Source organism: Electrophorus electricus, chromosome 8, assembly GCF_013358815.1.
Source record: "Electrophorus electricus isolate fEleEle1 chromosome 8, fEleEle1.pri, whole genome shotgun sequence".
NCBI lineage: Eukaryota > Metazoa > Chordata > Actinopteri > Gymnotiformes > Gymnotidae > Electrophorus > Electrophorus electricus.
In genome coordinates, this window is record NC_049542.1 from 9,402,931 (window position 1) to 9,425,691 (window position 22,761).

The window sequence follows — 22,761 nt, forward strand, 5'->3', positions numbered from 1 at the left end:
GGGGGGCAGGGGCCAAGAGGCAAAGGTTGAATTTATTAGCAGGAACATTAATTCAACTAGACAACCCCAAATACAAAAAGTCTGGTTAGGAACACTGTCCTATTTAATCTGTTTAATGCCTTCTCTCTTCCCATCATCTCAGCTGTCTGAGGTACTCACTAAGCACTTCATCACTTGAGACCATCTTTCTGGTGTATTTCTGGATCTTGGTTGTCTCATCCTAGATAGTGGCTATGACACTCACTACTCCTCAGTCCCAATCCTTCTACTTGGTGTGCAGTTTTAGAGTGCTGGATTTGGGATGAAACCTCTGTGAATTTTGAGGAGTTTCCTTGTCTTGATGTCAGTGGCTTCTATCTTCTCCTTTGGCCATCTTATGTCACTGGGATATCTGATGACTGGTAGAGTGTACGTGCTGATAGCCTAGATCTGGTACTTCCCATTCAGCTGACGTCTCAGGATTGGCCTCACTCTTTGTAGGCATTTGGCTTCATGATTCGTGTGGGATTACAAGGTCCTTGTAGCTGCCCTCAACATCTGGTATGTTACCCTCTGGTAATGTGATCCCCTTTGTTCTAGCTACCTTCCCTCTCCTTGCAAGCATCCCACCACACTTATCCAGTCCGAATGACATTACAATGCTGTTGCTGATTATCCTGGTGAAATGGACTAGTGAGTCAATGTATCATTCACCTCTGGCCTACAGCTTGATGTTATCCATATGGAGGAGGTGGCTGTTGGTTGCTTTACTCTTTAGCCAGTATCCATAGCCACTCTTGATGGTGATTTCACTGAAGAGGCATAGGTTCAGGCTTAAACAGAACAGCAGTGGGGACAGGGCATTACCTTGGTAAACCCATCCCAAATAGCCTTAAATTGGCTTCTAGGGTTGTTTTGGGTATGTTCAAAGAGAAGATATGATAAAGATTATTTAAAATATGGGTTTACTTCCACGAAGTAAGTATGTGGGGAGGTAAGGCTGCAGGATGTCATCTGTTCAGATACTTGCTATCGACAGCTTGAAACCAACAAAACTAATACGACATTTAGACACAAAACATATTATCTGTCGGGAGAAAGTAGAGACTTCTCTACACAGAAATTGAGTGAACTGAATTCACGAATAGGTGCTATTAAAATGTTCTTTTAACAGAGTGTATTGAACATAACATAGGCATGTCCTTTTGATGTAGTCAAGTCCTGCTGATGTCATTTGTTGGTCTATTAAAAATGCAGACAGTTCATCTTACTCAGATGTTTTCATGGGCATATATCTGTGAAAGTCAACAAGATATCCATATCATTGTAATTATAGTAACTAGACTTTTAAAAAATATATGACTTGGTCTGTTTACTATGAATCCTTTATTTCATATAACCTGCATAGACAACTTCCAATTACTCCTTCAGGAGTAAATGTATGCAAATTGAAATCTTTCCATACAATTATTGTTCAGGGATTTACAAAACATTTTCTTGCAATTTAATAATAATCGTTATAATTTTAAATCATCATTATCATCAGTAGCTTAATAATAATTGGCTACATGATACATTGTAAGTTTCAACAAATTTGCAGAAGAAATGTCACTTCATGCCATTGTCTTATATTGACATGATGATTTGGACAAATTTGACCTGATTTTCTTTATACATACACTGCAGTAGTTTGTATATTGACAGGGGCCCCAAGTTCTCAAAAACTGGCAAAGGGCCCTCAGAAGGACAAAGTTTGAGTATCTCTGGTTCTGGGCTAGATGCAAGAGTCAAGGTAGAGTCAAGGCTTCAATGTTTACTATAAAGCTTTTTTGAAATAGGGGGCAGTAGCGAGCTGGGTTCTTCGTTACCAAAGAAAAACATGGCGGACAGGACAGACTGACAAATCGAAATTACCAGTATTCTGTTCTTAATTGCTTTAACGCTAACAAGACGTAAGATATTTTTCAACTTTAACCGACTCGGTATTCAAAGACGGGCCAAGACCTTAGTCGGTTTGTTTCCTTGCTCTTGTACTTTCGTGTTCAATGTGACGCGGATTCGAACCGAGGTAGCTAGTTTGGCGGTGACCTGCTGTAGCGTGGACAAACACACTGAGCCACCGATAAAACGCTCAATACCAACGGAAAAAGTGGTCATGTGTTCTGTGAGTATTACACACTGATAAACATAATAAAGTATTCTGTCCGTAGAAATTGTCAACTAGCGGACGTGATACAAAAATGTGGTGTTAAGTGGTAAATAAACGACCAGCTATCTTAATAGCTAGCTAGGTATCCAGCTAATAGGCATTGAGGTTAGTTTGATTGATTAAAGTTAGCCAGCTAACGCTAGCAATGTTGTTTAGAGACTTATTTTCTTTCGTCCAGAATATTTTGTTTTGCAATATTATAAGAATTCTGTTAACATGAGTGAGCTTGTTTGACTAGCTAAAGTAAGATACCTAGCTAACTATACAATACAAGCATATAAGCTAGCTAACTAGCTAGGTAGCCAACTCAATTATTCCGCCAGCTAAAGCTAGGCAAGCTGTTTTAGATCCAGTAACTAGCACTATCTTCGGCTGGTCGTCGAATATGTTTTGTCACCAGAAATGTTACTGCGTCTACATTTTCTAATATCTAATAATATGCAATATCAGTCATTCGTATACATACCATTAGCCATTAAATGCTAACCGTGTCCTCGGAACTTTTCTTTAAGGTATTCGTGTGCTGCACTGACAGCTTTGCTGTGAAACTGAGGCTCAAGTGCTGATGGCAGGTACTGCCCCAGAGGTGGGCATACAAACAGGAGAGTTAATGGGGTTTCCCTGCGAAAAAGACGCAGAGGAACAAAGTGAACAGATTAACCGTATGGACAGTGAAAGTGCTTGTGACTTGAATGGAGATCCCTTGGATGTCCATGTACCCCAGGACAGAAAATCAGAACCTCAGGCATCTGATTATAACCAATCTGAGACGAAAATGAGATCAGACTCTAGCACGATCAACTTGTCCCTTGAAGCAAGTCAAGAAATGTGTGAAGGCAAGTTTGTTTGTGTGTTTGTTCATGCATACCTGTGAAGGACATGCGCATGGAAGGACATGATTGGTTTACTAAATGTGTTGTCCATTCTTCTTGTCACCAGTTTATTACCATGCAACTCACCAAGCTTACTCACATAAATCATACATTGCTAATGAGAGATGTAAAAAGTGAGGGCTAGTATATGTTTGTTTGCAGGACAGGCAGCTGTCAGCTCTCAGCTTCCCTCAGACGATGACCAAGAGGCTTTACCAACAGCAATCAAAAAGCGTAAAAGGGGGCGTCCAAGAAAAAAATTAGCTTACAACCAGAAGTCAAAGAAGGACTCTGCTTCTGATGCAGAACCAAAAAATGAAACAAGCAGAAGCAAAGCTCCAGCAAAAATCAAACAAAAAGTTAATGAATCACTTTCACAAACTCCTCTTCAACATGACAGTCCTGCCATTCTAGAATCCCCTGAGATGACTCCAGGTGGCCGCCCAAAAAGGAGAGCTGCAAAAGTGTATGCTTTTAAAACTTTTCTCTTGTTGAATCTCCAAAAATCCATGAAATAATGGAGTTGAGCTATAATTCCCTAAAATATCCTACTCTGAAGAACACTAATGTGCACAAAATAGGTTAGAAAAAGTAAACAATGAAAAAAGCCAGTGTGTACTATGAGATAATAATATGGATATTTAGCAGTGAATTCATGACATAGTAATTGTTACATGAGCTGACAAGAGTGAAGAATGCTGACTACACATTGTATCAGTGAGCAGCTTGTGATTGTATTCTATTACTGTATTTTCATTTTTATTTCATTGACATTAATGTGCCTTTAGTTGAGCTCTGTTTTCTATGCACCCTTAAAGTCTTGTGATCTTTGCTGTTTCCAAGCAGTACTAACTGTCTGGACTGAACTTTATAGACACAGAGAAAGTGGAAGGCAGAAAATGATCTTTGACTGATCATGGTTAGCTTTTTGTTGTTCAGTGGCTTCATGGATTTGATCTTCAGAGCTCAAAGCCTATACCACTAATCACTGATTAGTTATTCCTATGATAGCCAGGGCTGCTGAAATACCATCATGAAGTAAAATGCCGTAAATTCACTCTTGTTTGGTCTTGTAAGGCATTCATCATATTGCTTTAGATTGTAAATGTGATTCTTTTTATAATTTGAATCACTGTTTTTCACTAGTGCTCTAGAGTACCTGCAAAAAATCCACAAGGATCTTGAGCATGCTGACACAGCATCCACAAAGAGAGAGGACACCAGTCCAATCCAGCTGGCCAGTACTCCTCAGAGAAAAACCTCAGTTAGAGGGAGAGGGAGGGGCCGGAAAAGAAAAGCCCCGGACTATGATGGCGACAACAACGATGATGCTGACTTTAACCCAGAGGGCCATGGAGAGGTGGAAAGTGAGGAAGACGATGATGAGGAGTATGGAGATTCAAAGCCATGCTTGCAGCTGAATAAAGTAGGGATGCGTTATATCAGAACCGTTGGCATCTGTTGATCATAACTGTTTACACACAGTGTTCAATGGCAAATATGTTTGGAAGTCAAGTGCAAAATGCCTTTTTGTTGCTCTTAGTAAAAAGCAAGGTGAGTTACAATTAGGCTCTTTACAACTTGCATTAAAACCGTTTTTTGGGGGGGGGTTGGGGGGGGGGGGTTTTAGATGATGATATAACAGATTTAATTTGGCCACATTGTGATTGGATGCATTATGATTGAATTATGATAGTCACTCAAACCACAATCAGAGGTGGACTGAGATGGACATTCACCACATTTAACACAAGTGTAAATGGAATGTGTTTTTGTTATCCACATATAAACAGAAATCCATCTACTGAGTTCTGACTTATTTTTCTTACCCAAATAGTACTCTGGACAGTAGCACTGACCACTGCAATGCAGCTTCCGGACAAAGCCCTCTCCCCCGCTGATGCAGATGATTTAATGCTTTCTTATGTTTTTTATTTGACAGCATATAATACTCTGGTAGTAGTGGGTGAGAAATCATGTTTATGCTAAAAAGTAAAACAAATCATATATGTTGGTGCTCTTTTTACACAGGACAATGAAATTGGATCTCATCTGCTCACACTGGGGATGCATTTTAGTGAGAAGTGTAAACAAAATCAAGCCAAATTATAGCCAGATGCAGCCATCTAGATCGGGCCGTGGAACACATGTACATGGCGTAAACAGGCCCAAAAGGACACAGCATCCAGGAATCAAAAAAACATGCTGTGATTTTATCTTATGAGAAGAAATGAGAAGTTATAACAAATCCAAAATTTCAGTTGGCTTGATGAGTGAAGAGATAAATTACAAAGATAGCCAAGTCCAAACAATGAGAGAGTACATTTGTAGTGCATTATCTGTATCTCAGTGTGATCACCCCTACTTTTCCTTACAGAAGAGCCAATCCAAAGTGATTGGAATCAACGGATTTTCTAACAGTGCCATGCAACCTGTATGGGCATCTTTTAGAAGCACCAAAGAATTGTAAGGTTTTGTTTTTTGTTTTTTTCTAATTAATTCATTCATTCATTCAATTCATTCATTCATTCATAGCTTAATATGTACATCACTACATTTCTTGGATTTTCATCACCTTGGTCTTTTCGAATGCTTCTTTTAGTCGTGATGAGCATTGCTCCCCCTGGGTATTCTCAGAGTGGATGCCCTCAGTCACTGACTGGCATCTAATGTCTATCAGGTATTAATGTATACTGATATTTTATGTATTTTATATATTTTAACCATGTAAACTGACAATTCTAATGTATTTGTTTCATATATATCAGTGAGGCAGAAAAATATTTACCCAAGGAGGAGGAATCGATGACATTTATGTTATCCCGTGATGGAATCAAGGGTCAGAGTGTTCTACAGAGGGTGAAAAGGTAGGTGAAAAATGAGAGGATGAAAAATGAAATATTAGACTGTTTTTTCAAGTTACAGAGAATATCATTAGACATCTCATTAATGGCCCAGTATTTAACCTATGAGTTGAATCAATGACATTTATGTTATCCCGTGATGGAATCAAGGGTCAGAGTGTTCTACAGAGGGTGAAAAGGTAATGAAATATTAGACTGTTTTTTCAAGTTACAGAGAATATCATTAGACATCTCATTAATGGCCCAGTATTTAACCTATGAGTTGAATCGGATAGGAGTGGGTTAGGGTAGGGGAAAATACAAAATTTAAAGACTGTATTGTTCGCATAATTCATGTAACACCACTTTATTCATTTTACTCTAAATGTGTTTACTGGTCCTCTTGCATTATAGGTTTGAATCCCTGCCACCTCATTCAGAGAGGTGGGATTCCCTCTTCTTTGTTGGTGGCCCTGTCTGGGCGATGGAGTGGTGCCCGTGTCCTGATGGAGCTTCAGATAAACAGTATGCTGCCCTGTACTGCAACAGAGGCATGGATGACCGGCACAAAATGAATATACTCCACACAGAGCATGCTCTGCTGCAACTGTGGGATCTGGGCAATCTACAGATGAGTAGGTGAGTGGCTAAATGACTAGTACACTATTCATTACTATCATTGATATGGATGTTTGAGTAACAGATTTCATTAATCTTCAAATATTTACTTTTTGCAAGTGCTTCTTTTATGAGCTTTTGTAGCACTTTGAGCATATTCAAATGCTTTCCATTCAATAATACAATACATTAGTAATAGCAGTCTCCAAAAAGAGGTGGAGGTGAAGAGAGGTGGAAAAGCCCTCAAAATATTTGGGAAACATATGCAAAGAGGGGAGGGGAACTTTTTAGCACTTAGCTGGTGCTTTTATACAAAGCAACAGTGACAGCTTGGTGGTGGGACTTGAACTGGCAACTTTCTAATTACTACTCGAGTACCTAAAGCTTAAGAGACTTTGAAAAATCTCAGAATAAAGAATCACAGCTGAAAAATCGCACATGTTGGTTGGGATTGCAAACTTTTCTAAATACATCTTTGGTCTAAGCACATACCGCTGCATGTCATCCGTGTTATACACAAATACATTGTTGCCTACATAACCAGTGGTCAGTAGGCCTGAAAGTCAAATGTACAGCTTTCTGCTTACATTTCTTGTAGTCAGTAAAGAAATGTATAGTGTGATAAATGTTGCCCTTATTAGGCTATTCTTCTTTATTAGGCTATCAGCAGTAGCCTCGGAGCTCCTGTGCAAAAAAAAACAAAAAAACATCACTGGACTGAATCAGTGGTATGTGTAGTTAGTTGTTTCACCAAATTATCTCTTATCTGTACTTAGGGTGCCATATTCGAAATGGCACAGAAGGCTTTTAAAGATCTAAAGACCACTGATCCCCTAATCCACTGATAAATCCAGTATACGGCTGTAGAAACTTGCAAATGACTATCATTGTGCAGGATGTCAGTTATCCATTTTTATTCCTCAGACCATCATCCTCTCCACACCTAGCCTACGCTCTGGCAATAAATGATGGCTGCATCTGGAATCTAAAGTGGTGTCCCTCAGGAGCCTGGGAACAGCCTACTACTAACAGAAAGGTAAACATGTGAGAAGTAGACAACAGTGCACGACAACAAAAAAGATATTGTTCAATGCCATTATGAAGAACTTCTCTTTGTGCAACTAGACACAGTGAACTATACATGTGCCTTGTGGAATACACTAGGCAAACATACCACTAGCTCAGGTTTTGAAACAAACTATTGCTCTATTTTCTAACTGTTATATTTCAATTTAATCATATAATGTGTCCATTTCCTCATAGACTCCACACATGCCTCGACTAGGACTCATTGCCGCAGCTTTTTCTAATGGATCTATTGGTGTCTACAGTCTACCACACCCAGAGGCTCTAATGACCCAAAATCCAGCAACAGGTTAGTGATTGCAAGATATACTGCTATATGGCGAGTATAAGGTAGATAAGAATCTGTGTACACTGACATCAACCCAGCTCCATAATCATAACATTACAATTACAACAGAAGGTAGTCTAAGTTCAGTATAAAAGGGCAACTTTTCAAGATGTCTGAATGGCAGTACATTTATCCTGCAGCAAAGCAAAACTCTTGTTCCACTTCTTGAAAAGTATAAAAGTACATCAAAGAAAAGTACATCAGACCTTGATCCAGTGATAATAATCCTCTCCTTGTGACATCTTGTCACAACACTGATTTCAGCTTGTGGCTTGATGTTACATGAGGAAATGCACCACTTGGTTATGATTGTCTGACATCCAGTGAAATAAAATTGAGAATAGCTCAACATTTCAATGCTTTCTTTGATTGGTTCACAACACATTTGCTCCCATAATCCTCCATGCACTACTGCTGCTTGTCTCCTTAGAAATTAATGAGAGGTGGAGCACAAATCACGTTCATTCATATTAGTGTAAATGTGCAGTGATAATGCTAGATGAATGCAAAAAAGATTTTGAAGTTTCTGTATTCTCCCAGAAGAGGGCACTGTGCCAAAACAGATGTTCATAAGCTATGGTAGCAAAGTGGCCAAAGCTAACTGCTCTTAGCCAAACACCACATAGGCAGATTTTAAAAATAGTTTCTTTCAATCTATTCCTCAGGATATGAGCTATTATTTGTAGAATGATTTATTTTTAATGCTTTTAAGTACTAAGAAAAATAGCTTTAAAAAGTTCAGAGGGGTTCAAGACACTGGTAATATTGATTCTGCATTACAGAAAATGGTTTGACACTCCACCCTTCTCTGGCCAGGTTAGGTCTTGAATCGAACGAACTAGGGCAAATAAGTCACATTTTTAAAGGCAGTTTTCATCTAACAGGAGGATAAAATGTGAAGTAGAAAAGCTTGGCTATATTCCAATTTACTCTTAGCATGATAAAAATATATTTTAGGCTCTTGAAATATCAGTGCATATAAGATGTTATGTAAAGTGGAATGAGGTAGATCTGAACGAGCAGCAGAGGTTCTCCAACAGTGCATGCACTTATAAGTGTTACTCCAGTGTGTATATGACTATATTTACAGAAAGAAACAGGTACTGCAATGAAATGCTACAGTACAGAGAATGTGAAAAACATAGAGCAGTATTAAAAATCAGTCAGCAGCAGGGGAAGGTCCAATGTTCAGAGAATGCTGCAGACAAGTTGGTCTTTTGCCCTTCGCTGCATTCATTATTATATCTCGTGTGTGTGCGTGTGTGCATGCTCACAGATAAATTCGTACACTCCCAGGGACTCATTTATCACAGTCAGACTGGGAGAAAAAATCCCATAGAAATTTAATTGTAGTATGAATTCATGTCTTTTGAGGTTCTTAATTCCAGTCTGTACCACTTTCCTGAGGACTCGCTTGACTATACCATACTGATCCTTTCCCTGCTGGCATTCCTCTTTATGTGCTGTTGATATTGCAGTGTCTAATTCCAGTGTTCTTCCTTTCTGTGTCCTGAGGACCCTGGTGCTGATAAATGATATTATCGAATATAGCAACAATTCATATTATTATGACGATATTAAGACAATATTAAGCTAATTATTGTTCTGTTGCTTTGTGTCATGTACTGTTGCCATGTTTTTTTTCACATTTTAACCATTCCCTTTGTACAAGCATGCTAATCTATGGTTAGTTAAAAGCAATACCATAGAAAAGATTGGATTAATTTATAGGCCACACATCTCTAATGAACTACAAATATAAAATTTAAAATCATACTAAAAAGATAGATAACATAGATTTTCAGTCTGGCAAGGAATGCAGGTGTATATGCAAATGAAGCAAAGAAAGTCAATGTGTGGAAAAATACATGTGACCTACTCTCTGCTAAAGAGAGGTAAATAAATTTTAATAGTGTTAAATAAAATAACAATACATCTCAACACAAGAACTATGTCCATTACCCACTGAATTTAAATGACTATAGTTGAATCCAAAATAATGCTTGTTGGCATGAACAGCTGAAAAACGTTAAACATAATAAATTTAGCAGTATGTCTGAACCAGTCTGTGTTGTCAAACTATAAATGAACTGCCGGGTTCAAAAGATGAACCAAAACCAGTTTTATTTCTTTGGGGTTTTTTTCTTTACAGAATTAAGATTTGCTATCTTAATTGCCTGTCATTCTTCCACTGAGATGTAGCAGATCGCTTAGGCTGTAAGGTCTAATTGGTTCATGTTTGAAACACCATAATATCATTTATTGCTGTAATTCTGTCTGAATTTACATTATAGCCCAAGCCTAGTCTGAATTTTCTATATTTAGTATTGAGTATTGATTATATTACACTGTATGCATGACATGAATAGCCCATAGATGTGGGGCTGTTGCACTGACCTCTAACCATTTATTAGAAGCTGACGTTTTGGAATATGCTTGCTGGCCATGGTACCTTGTGGGAGCTGTAAAGACTTCCATGACATTTATGGATGAGACTGCCCATAAGCTAAAATAAAATCCACTTCTTTTTTGTGGGTTGCTCTGTTTTCTGATTTGACTCTTACAAACCATTTTACTCACTGTACAGAGTACATCAGAAATAGGTTAGCATAAGTACTTTTTTATTACTCAAGTGTCTACACACACTATTAATAGTATCCTTAAAAATAACTAACTTTCCCAGCAGCAGACAGATTAAGCATCCAGTGTTGTCTGACAACCTTGATATTGTGCATTCACAAATACTTAGTTTTCAGAATTCAGTGTGTAAATGTCTACAGTCTGCACCAGTGATTGTGTTTTCCTTACTTTTCTTACTCATGCTGTAATAAATACTGACAGACCTAATACCAGCGTGATCCAATGTCAGTTCTCCATATTTGGACATCCACTTGCTTCATTTACTCTACAGCCCAAGACTAAGATGGTGTATTTGTTTCATAAAAACAGTCAAGCATTATATCCACAACACTGTAATTGCAAACGCTTATTCAGTTGGCCCCATTGTCTGAACTGCAGGTCCCACAGGGACCATGCATGATTCAGTGTGTGAATGCTCTCTCTCTCTCTCTCTCTCTCTCTCTCTCTCTCTCTCTCTCTCTCTCTCAGCTGCTCCTGCAGATAAGCCCGGGATGGCACACATCCATGAACAGAGCATCTTCGTTATTGAGTGCATTATTCAGTTCTGTCAGCCTCTTTTTCTCCTTTTCTCCTCCCCATCTCCATTTCTGTGTCTAATCCATTGATCCTACAGGAAACCTTAACATGCATCTAATTACCGTTCCTTAAGGCTTGAACAGTTTAAACACATCAAATGCTCTGTTTAAAGAGCTTTCAAGAGGCTGAATCAGTTAGTTGAACTCACAGTATGGGAGGAAAGTTGGAGTTGAACTGATTTGATTTGTAAATGGGTCTCAAATGAAGATATCTATTCTACCATTTAGAGCCAAGTACACAAAGGCAAATTTCTTTCACATTATTATTAGGAATAGCATACTTTATGTTGCCCAGATAATGAGGTAAGAAAAAAAAATTGCCTAAGACTTCTTGTTTGGTTAAAATGTAATTAATATTTGGCTAATTATCTTATTAAATATGGCCAATGTGTGGCATTGAGCACAATGGATCAAATACCTGGTGCATGTCTAAAATCTGCACCATGACTCCGACTAGTTGTTATAAAACACAAGCACACTGTATTTGACTTGTAAGATAAATATTTTATCTGCCCTCAAAGGCTTCTCTCTTCCACACTTTAATTGCTGGTCTTTAAAACTCTTCTGTTATTACTACAGAAATTGCCTCTCACAGTTCTCCAAACATCATTGTCCATGATGACAAACGCCTCCGGCTTATGCTGCAGTAGATGGGTCTCTCTCTGTCTCTCTGTCTCTCTCTCTCTCTCTCTCTCTCTGTAGTGCTCTCTCTCACATGCTCTGTCTTTCTCACCTTGTTCGGTGGCCCAGACAGTCATTTTCTGCCAAAAGAAATCTCCTTGAAATAAATGACCCCCACCAAAAAGCCTCTTGCCTCCCTCACTGCAAGCCTGAAACACCTGCTGGCCCTTCTGTAGTGATAATCTTTTCTTTGCGACTATAATGTGTCAGATACTTTTTGTGATTGTGTATAATTGTCAACTAAGTGTTAAAGAAAATGTCGGATATAATTTCCGACCATGCATTCAAAATAAAGTCAGAGGCACATCAGTGCCGACATTCAAGAGCTGAACTGTCACTAAATTCAGCTTAGCTGTAGTTCAGGTAACTTGGGTTAGTGCCCATTTACTGAAATGTCATCCTTTAGTAAATAGGTTCATTGCCAGGTTATGGCAGTAAAATAGTCCACATGCAGTCACACTCTTCTTATTATACCACCAAGACTGAGAAAGATGATTAGATTTTTTGGGGGGGTTTTTTATGGTCAGGAGTGTGTCCATAACCTGTGAAAAGGAGGCTAATAGGAAACAGACTCCCCCCCTCCCTCAGTGGAGATTGGTATTTTTTTCCATCAGACAAGAATCTATAATTGAAATGACAAAGAAGATGCATCGCTATGCAGTTGTTAGTGTTTGAAGCCATGAATTTCAGACTCATAGCTGACACCCACTTCCTCCGGAGTGTCCATCAGAAAAGGCTTACTCACCCAGGGCAAGTGCTGGCCGCACCGATGGGATGCAAAGTGTCTTGCTTTATCGACCTGATCGACCTTTCACCGTGGTGTATGACTCTGATTTCACGTTCTTTTTCTCACACACACACACACACACACACATGCATACAGACAAACACACTTGTGTATTCTTCAGCACACTTAGCTGTTTATCATCCCTTTTTCTGTTTTCTATGCCTTATTGTAGAGAGAGAATGAGCACAGGCTAATTAATCATGTCTTGTTGGAAAGTTCATTCAAGCACTCCCCTGATAGAAGCTGCTGCATATTGAAAAGCGTGTTATCAGCTGCATAGCAGGAAATGTTAAGTACCTTACTATCCACTTGTCCGTGTCTTCCTCAGAGATTTAGATACATCTGTATATTCTCTCCTTTTTACTTCCTGCCTTTTATATACATTTGGGTAACATTCTATCCCTGGGTCTATGGTAAAGACACTCATACCCCGTTTATTTCAATGGAGCATGGGAAAGTTCAATGAAGAGTTAAAGAAGGTATTGACTCGGACTGCGTATTTGACTAACACTGAGTGAAAGATATTGAAGATCATCTGATGTGATTTCATTTGGGTAGTGCTGATACCTACTGGCATTTTTTGAGCATAAGCAATGGTAGCATTTTTGGATTAATTATAAGGTTAAGGCTTATGTCCCATTTCTTTAAATGTGAAATGGTGGTAGTCTTTTGGAGGAACTGGTGCTATGAATATTGCCATTTACCTACCATAAAGGAGCACACTGATGTGCATTCCTGGCTATAACCTAGAACTGAGCCAGACCCAATTTGGAGGCGCTATCCAGTCCAACCCAGCAATGTCACTGGTTTGTAGTGAGTGCAATAGTTGATATTGGTAGTTGGGATGATTGTTCAGGAGTCATTCTGGCTGGGGGGGTATTCACTTTGCCTTGGTTTACAGGCACTAGTATCATCAAGGCTCAATGCAGTTTGATTATACAATTGGATTTGTGTGATTATACACTACAAGAGGGTGTGCTAGGCTGTTAACTGGATTGCTTGTGCATGTGCATTCGTTGTTGTTATCAACTTAATAGGGGCCATATTCTGCTCCTCTTGTTTTAATTGTCTTTCATGATGAATGGGTACTCATGTACTGAATTATAATCTTCTTATCAAGAACCATGCAGAGTTGATAAGTGCTATTGATGTGTTCCCCAACAGGAGAAGCCAGCCAAGCACCATTGATATATAGAGTAAGTCAATAATCCCTCTACCAGAGATAATCTTATCTTCACATGTAAAACACCAGCATTTGCTTTGTAATAGGTTATCTTACCATTTTCTGAAATATTTCATTGCTTTTTATAATTAATGCACAATTCACTCATAAAATGCGCTGTAAGATTGTGATCTTTCCAAAGGATAGAATTCTGTAGAATTCTGCCTCTGCGTGTTTAATTTAATCTTAAGTATAAGACAATCATAGTCAAATCAGTAGATTAGTCAGTAGCTTTGTTGATTATCATTAAGTGTAATTACATGTAATTACTGTAGTGACAGTAATCATGCATTCATCATAAAATACCTTATGTACTGATGATATATTATGAAGTTATAAAGCAATTGCTTAGTTTGGTCTTAATACCTTACTTGTCAAATCTGTGAACAATTCACTCTGACCATTTAGTTGGAAGACTACACGTGCACTTTTTTAAAAGGCCGATTTAAGTACAAAATTGCTTAAAATGCTAGATATAGAAGTAACATGAGTAGAAGTATTGACCACACCAATTCCTTCAGCAATGTCTGACTTGCCTCTCTGCACAGGTGAAGCGTATCATGACTGTGAAGGTAGGCTCCAACCAGGCAGACCACAACGGCCAAAGCGGCCAGTGCTTTGCCCTTGACTGGCTTCCTGTCAAGCCACACAATATCCTGGCAGGTGGCTTCTCCGATGGTGATTGGTCATCTTCTGGTTTTTCATAATTTAGGCGTGGAAAAAAATAATTTAAGCAGTGATGGGCAGTTAAATCAGCTTCACAAATAATAGCCATTTCAAAGGTCTATTTGCGTGTAACAGATTTAAGGATGTCGCTTCCATCAGTGTTTTCTACTGCATAAATAGTCAACGTGCAGTATAAAACATGACTAAGCATGTATCTGAAAATTGGTATTTGATTTTTTTTAATCGTATTTTTCTAAATACAGTCATTTGCTATTTGAAGATAAAGATTTACAGGATATTTTGAATACCTCCTTTCCAGGTATGGTGGCTTTGTGGGATCTGAGCACCAAGTCACCCTTGCAGAAAGTCAGGGCTCCAGATAGATCTGTCTGCCTTTACCCATACCACTGTTTCCTTGCCCATGACAACACTGTTCGCTGCCTCAGCTGGTGCAAAGCCTCAAGGTAGGAGCTTGAGTGTTTTTCGTCCTCTCCTGGAACAGCTTGTAGTGTTAAATTAGCCTTACCATATTAGTCTTTTTAACTTAACAAGATACAATATGATGTATGTTTAATAATGTTGGTAGATAGGTTGGTTTCTCTCCAATCCATAGTTAGAAAAATTTGTTTATTGGCATGAGACTAATCAGAAGCTGGGACAGATGTGTTGAAATCAAATTCTGCATGAAATTTGCAGCAGGAGTAAAGGATACCCTTTACTTGGGATGGTTTATGCTTAAACACCAGTCCCTTTTTAGGTATTAATGATCATTTACTGCCCACTGTAAAGCAGATTATCTCCTCAAAATTTTCGTGACAATTCATGACAAACTCAGTCACATCCACAGAGAAGAAGTGACCAGAGCTGAGAAGTTGGTAGAGTATGATTGCATCAGGTGGCATATTCATTAGGGGTTAGTACCACATTGCATTCGGTATTACATTCTTCTAAAAGACAACAACATCCCAATGTGTCACATTACCATTCAGTTCATGTAGTCATATTGCATCATCAGCTTATTCCATGGCAGAGTGTACCTTTAAATGGCTGTGACCTTACTCTGGAGAGAGTGTGTCTCGCAGGCATTCTAACTCCAGTGAGCAGAACAAGAAAGGCTAATTTGAAAAATGACATTCTATCCCAGTGCCTCCAAGGAACACTGGAGCCCTGTCATGCACGGAACATTTCTATTGTGCTCAAGTCACCAGTATCTTAATTCTGGTCTGGAATGCTAATGGCCACTCGTTTGGCATCTGTGTAGAACTCTAGACATCTACGTACACATGCGTGAAACACACAGTATGCACACACATGCACGCACACACACACACACACACACACACACACACACATATATAATGAGAAAGAGTACAATGGGTGTAAAATGGTGGGCGGAGCTGGAGTCTTCCCCATGCTACACACCTAATCCTCAGAGGCTTCAAGGAGGGCAGAGAGAGTTTTCCCATGACCCCACCTTCAGGCCCACTAACACATGGCATATGCACTTGGTAGCATGCAGCTTTGACCACAGTGCTACTGCCTTGAAGTCAGGTCAGAATTGACACAGTTCTGTTTGTGGTCAAACTGTGCACATGTGCTTTCTTGAAGTTGTATTCGATGTATAGTGTATTTATTTAGGCTGTATGATTGAGAACACAGTCTGTCTATTTGTAGCAGTGATACTTATTCACTTAGAGTAATGTATATTGATGTGATAAATTGTGACTGTCAAAATGAAGCTACCATCAAGTGATTTCTCTCTTTTATGTAAAATGTTTGGTTTTTGAAATATTTACATTTGTACTTCACTTATATGACTACATGTTTTATGATGAAATTGTCAAGGGTTTGCCTGTTCTGTTATTCTAAATTATGCCAGTAATCATACTATAAAGAATACCTTTCTAATATTAGGTAGAATCCCCTTTTACACCAGAAAACCTTGAATTCATCACAGCATAGATCAAGCAAGGTGCAGGTCCACATTGTGTTAATAATTTATGTGACAATTGTAACTGAATATTATTCAAACCCCTTGTTTCATCTCATCCAAATGGTCTCCATGAGACTGAGATCTGTGGGCTTAGCCCAAGATGGTCATGTTAATATGACCAGCTTGAGATGACTGGTGACATTTAACCCTGCTGGAAGTGTCCGTTTGAAAAGGGGGAGACTGGCCATATAGTCACTTGATCAGCAACACAGCTTATGTATAGTTGATATTATATGAATGTAATGTGGGCTAAGAAAACTTTACGACTAGCACATTCATCACCACTGTCATGTACCATTCTAACCTTGTTGTGTGAATGTTTGTGTAAATTATTATTTTTTTAATTCAGTCTGTAAAGTGTCCTTGAGTCTGAGAAAGGCGCTATATAAATGTAACTAATAATAATAGCCACACTTTCATGCTCATCATGCAAAATGTTCCAGCCGTCTGCATGTATGCACACTTAACTACCATCAGTGTGTTTTCTCTAATGTCCCTGACCCCTGGGTATTAGGAAAGTGTTTAGAGCACTGCTGATGTCACCTCCATTGCACCCCACCCAGTCGTGTATTTATGGTATGTGTCCAGACAGCCACTGAGGTGCACAGAGTGCATGTCTAATGAACTCATCATTCACAGTCCTAGTAAAGGGAAGCCTCGGCTCCCACAGCTGTGAATCTGAGGGGTAACAGAGCGGAGAAAACTAATTAAGAGAGCTAGCCATTAGGGTTGTGTCCCTCTGTGTTGCAACACTTTTTTTTTTGTATACGTGCAGGTATAAAACCAAACATGATGGCGACAGCAGTCAAGTAGCATAAAACTAGCTTAGCTCAAATTTGAACCTCAACAGTAGGGATTGCTTCCAGCCCTTATGGAATTGGGCACACTATAATGTGCTTCAGTCATGGGACACCATATATTAAGCAGAGCAATTCAGGGTACAGAAGCCCAATCTAGCCCTGAGTGTGCTTGTGCGGAAGTGGCATACAAGTGTATCAGTAGACATGATTTGGGGCCAGAGACACACACATTCACCTGAAGTTACCTTTAGTGAGGTTGAATGCCTCCTGATGCTGGGTGGAATAAAGCACACACCTTTTTTTTTACATGCACCAATCCCTCATTGGTTATTAAGGCACTGCTCTTGCTGATATCAAAGCTATGATGAGCCAGTAAACAGTCCTCTGGAAGATCATTTTGTCATAGTTGAATAAACATTATTTTGGCTTGTACCAGCTGGTTTCCACATTATATTTAAAGAAAATGTTGAAAAGTACACATTGTTTGTGTACTGTTCATGTAGTGATAACATTATGGGAATAGCATTACATGCATTTCTTGGTAGTATCTGGATTCAATCTCTTAAATGCGATTTAGATGTTTAGATGCAGTTTGCATTTAAATACTGATTTTTTTTATTAATCTCATTTAACCCTTTTATTGATCTTTATCTGAGTACAAAATGTATTTACAGGTTTTTTTTGTTTGTTTGTTTTCTAGAAAGGGGTCAAAATAAAGGTAGTGCTTCCACTGAGTAGCTGTAACAACAGAACTAACCTTTATTCCTTCTGGTTTTCATATGTAGTGAGCTGCTGGTGACCGTCGGAGATGACCGCAAGGTGAATCTGTGGAACTTGTCCAAGACATCAACTCCCCTTAAGGCAGTCAAGCGCTTCCTGCCCACAGAGGTGTCCTGGCCCCTGCTCTGGTCAGGTGTATTCCTAGCCCAGGAGTGCTGTTATACTGCGTAGGTATTCGCCACTCGTTCACTTTTCAAGCAGCAAAAGGAACCAGATGGCGTTTTCACACCACAAGTCCCGTTCTGTGGATTGTCTAGTCTGTTTTGTTTTGGTATGACCTGTAGAGTAAGCCTGTGTGTCCTTTTTGTAGGCTTGGACAACAAGGACTTCATTACCTCGATTCAGGTTACTTTGGTCAAAAGCCTTTCTTCGTATGTACAAGGAAAGCTACTGTATGGGTGAGAATTGTGTGTGTGTGTGTGTGTGTGTGTGTGTGTGTGTGTGTGTGTGTGTGTGTGTGTGTGTGTGTGTGTGTGTGTGTATATATATATATATATATATATATATATCTCTCTCTCTCTTATGTTGTATTGAATGTAGTGCCTTTCACAAATATTGGCTTGAAGACATTGAGTGCGTTGATACTTCTGGATGGCACTTTATGTAACATACCCTGTACACGAATGTGTTCCGTGGCTGCAACCTCAACATTTCTCTCATTTCTTAGAGCTTGTCTATGTCCGACTGGATGAACTCTTGTGTAATTGGGGACAACGCAGGAGATTTGGTTTGCTCTCTGCTGTGTGACCCAAACTGCATCTACGCTAACTCCAAGAGGCATAGATTTGTAAGTTCTTGTCACACCATTATTATTTAACTTATTTTGGTCTCCCGGTCCTTTGCTGCATGCTTTATTGGAGCGTGAAATGCCACTTGAACTTTGAGCTTTATCTCAAAGTGTTTGTGAAGAGTAGTAGTACTTCTCAAAAGCAGGACCTTTTGTTACTTTTCAGTTCCATTCTATGTCCTGACATGAACCATTTTTTTAATGATACCACTTTTTTGAGATGTGGGCCATTTTTTGTCTTTGTCGTCTAATTATCTGTAGAACAGCTCTGTTTGGTTTTGTGTAATTTTTGGGCTTTGGGATGATGGATAATGGCCTTCAAGAGTAACCATAACGTGCAAAAAATTAAGTGCTCACACTATAATACATTACAAAGCATACATGACCCATAACCAAGAGTTAAAAACTCTCAAAAAGAACCTAGAACATCACAAAGATGATGGGATCTTTTCCATATCATGACTTGGGTTGAGGAACAGCCAGTATAACTTATTCAAAATAAATTTTAAAAAAGCTTCTCAATAAAGCATACAGCTATAAATTGGCAAAGCACCCACTGTTATAACATGTGGTTGCCTGTGCAGCCAGTGTACAGGACAGAGATGATCCCGTTTGGGCCCGCTAAGAAACAGGGGCAGGCTGAGGAGGCGCGAGAGGCAGGAGCTGCTCCCCAGGAGGAGCCCCAGAGCTATAGAGGGGCTGTGAGGAGATACTACCTACGCTTCAACGATATGGACCTTGTGAGTGGCTACTCGTTCTGTACACTGGTTTGAACTCTCTTTGATCTCCTGTGTTTTTTGCTGAATTTAGACTGTGTGTGTGTGTGTGTGTGTGTGTGTGTGTGTGTGTGTGTGTGTGTGTTGTGGCAAAGAGATTCATAGGAACAGGTTTGTTTTTGTTTTGTGTTCACTGCTATTCACTGGTGCATATACCATTACCTTCTCTGAACAGTCTAAGAAAAGCACTGTGGTTTGTTAGATCTTCTCCAAGCACACCTGGAAAAGAAGTGGACCCATGTGTGCACAGAAGCCTGCACTGTGCAGTCTGTGTGTAACCAGAATGACTCACTCTTACACACTCTCGCTCGCTCGCTTGCTCCCGCTCCCCCTCCCCTTCCTCTCTCCTTACCTTTCTTAGACTTAGTAACAGCTCTCTTGCTCTGTCTCTAGGCCTATGTACGCAATGCACGCTGCATTAATTTAAAAATACTCCCCACATGGGTGCCCCTCCCCCCTCTGTAGCCAAGCTCCATCTGTTCTCTCCTGTCATATGCACTGCCCCTCCACCCTCGTCTGTGACTGCATGGCCCGCTGCATGTGTCCATTACTTAAACTCTCGCACGCGCACAAACACAAACACACACACACACACACACACACACAAACACACACACACAGTGCCACAGAACCTTAGACATCAGCAGGCTGCCAGGGCTGTTTGATTTGGGCTAATTTAATTCTTCTCAGTTGGTCTGTAATGAACAGATCTTGTTCTTTCTTTCTCTATCTTTCTCTCTCCCTCTCTCAATCACACACACATACACACACACTCTCTTTCACACACACACGCACACACACACACACACACACACACACAAACATGGCTTCTGTTAACTAAAGTGATTTAGACCACTGATCCAGCTCCATGTACTCATATAAAAATAAAATTACATGAAAAGAAATCCATTGTAAATGTGCTCAGACTTTATGTACAATATTAGACTGAAATTGTGATCAGAATCTTGAATCTGGAATGTTGTCATTTTTAATTTCTTATTGTCATGTTGTGTGATGCATCAGCATTTCCTAAGGCATAAGTATCGACACAGCCTCCTTTCTTTTCCACACAGAGATCTTTTTCAAAATACCAGGACAAGCCCATAGTGAAGCAGCTACATGCCTCTGAGACCAAAGGCATCTTGTTTGTGGATAAGATGCCACTGAATGCTCTCTACAAGGTAGACACATCAGATTAGGATTTTTGCCTTCCTCAGCCACATTTCAGTCTTATGTTCTCTGTACCTAAGATGTAAGTGCTTTTAAAGGTGCAATAAGTAGATTCTTTAAAATTACCTGATCAGAATATAATGGTAAAGAACTGAGGATATGCTTTTCTGACCTTGTCAGTACATTTGACTTTATTCTGATTGTCATTCTTGCTGACTTGATTTACAGAGAGTGCATTAAATAATGGGAGCAACTAAAAATACTATAAAAGTACATAAAAAGCTGTAGGGCACCCCTTTGCTTTGAGAACAGGTTCACCTGTTCTTGGTATGTTGCTACTGATGTGTGTGTCTAATGAGAGTTTGTACAACTCTTCAGTAACATAAATGCCACGTGTTTGTGGGATGAAGTGGACATCTATTTTATTTTCAGTGACCTGGGACCTTTCATAAATGTTCAGTGATGTTTAGCTGTGGTGTGCAACGAATTTCATTTTATGAAGACACCCTTGAATTTGTTGACTTGTGTGTATGTGAGCAATAGCCTGTTGAAAAATGAGAGCATCATAAGGGAAAGTGTTTGCCCCAAGTCCAGTAAAATAACCTCATGTTCCTTGGCTGACTGTTCAGAGTATTGCTTTTCCTTGGTCTTGTGAAGGGGTTTTCTAAATGGCCATCTAGCCATAATTCATTCTAAGTGTTTGGCAACTATCCTGTTAAGTGTTTCTCTATCCTTGTTACTTTGACTTCCATTTCTCCAATGATGTCATGATTTCCAAGACTGTTCCACTTGACACAAATGCACTTAATTCAGGCAGCAACCATTTGGCTTCTTTGGCGTCATTGGGTTGCACTCAATCTCAGTGGTATTGTAATCATCATTTAGTAACTGTAATCATAAAGTCCATTTTCATATGGTGTTGCCATTATTTTGTCTGCTCCATGAATTGTCTTTCCTTGAATCTTGGCTGCTGCTTCCAGACATCTTGTAGATCTCATTTCAGGAAAGCAGGCAAAAATAAACAACAAAATTAAACAGTAAAACTGTTAGTGCCCACTTGAAATCATGCATGTGTCTTCCATCTGAATGTGACCCTCTCGCCCAACAGGTGCGCTTCAACCCCAACATGGGTGCTCACGGCTGGGTGCTGTCGGCCGGCCAGTCGGGCCTGGTGCGTGTGCACTGCGTCAGAGGCCTGAGTGGTGCCGTCATGCACAAGCTCATCCAGGAGAGCCAGGCCCACTTCAATGCCATGTTCTGCTCTCAGGAATCCGATAGTGTCGCCGCAGCCATCCACTGCTGCACAGCCGACACAGTGCAGGTCTGATGGCGCTCACCGTCACACCTCACCGTCACAGGTCACACATCACCACCACAGGTCACACCCTCGGAATGCAGCAATCAGCAGTGGCAAGGCATAGCCATTCACCAAATCTTCCATTGTCTCTCTTCTGTGACTTGACCGTACCCCTCTGTTTTTTAAATGAACATCCTAATTTATTTAAAGAACTATAAAAGATCAAGCTATTTTGATATAAGGCTGTGGAAGATTTTAATATTTTGTATGCTTTGTTTTTATTGATGTCTGTGTTGTACAGGTATACACAGTGGTTTCATTGAATCAAGGACACTTTGCAACTACTGTAGATGTGCATTTTTTTCTAAATCCAGAAGTTTGTAGATTTTGTGTTGCCTTGCCAAGTCTGTTTGGGCAGTCTTTCGTATTTCTTTATGAAGGAAACATTGCTGTCATTATTACAACTTTTATCAATATATTTTATTTGAGTCATATTTGCCCTAAACATTTTTCAAAGTACCAATTCACTGTTCCAGAAGTGTTAAATTTGCATATACCCACTGTGAGTAAGCATTTTAACAATTCAGACCCTATTTTGACTTAATAAATAAATGCCCAAAATGTTGAAACAAACACTCTTCTTTCTTTAAGT

General features: G+C 39.5%; 1 protein-coding gene across 1 annotated transcript; it reads left to right on the top strand.

Annotated features, from left to right (window-relative positions):
• Positions 1 to 1,494: 1,494 nt before the first annotated feature.
• gtf3c2 (general transcription factor IIIC, polypeptide 2, beta) lies at positions 1,495 to 22,741 on the top strand. The gene is made up of 19 exons (XM_027000443.2): positions 1,495 to 2,143; positions 2,701 to 3,024; positions 3,223 to 3,526; positions 4,207 to 4,486; positions 5,438 to 5,526; positions 5,663 to 5,740; positions 5,829 to 5,927; positions 6,318 to 6,542; positions 7,446 to 7,557; positions 7,785 to 7,896; positions 13,783 to 13,814; positions 14,389 to 14,518; positions 14,826 to 14,970; positions 18,085 to 18,246; positions 18,390 to 18,477; positions 18,747 to 18,866; positions 19,451 to 19,606; positions 20,716 to 20,823; positions 21,921 to 22,741. Exons 2-19 carry the CDS (start codon positions 2,754 to 2,756, stop codon positions 22,137 to 22,139), a joined length of 2,730 nt encoding a protein of 909 aa, XP_026856244.2. The 5' UTR covers positions 1,495 to 2,143; positions 2,701 to 2,753; the 3' UTR covers positions 22,140 to 22,741.
• Positions 22,742 to 22,761: the final 20 nt, after the last annotated feature.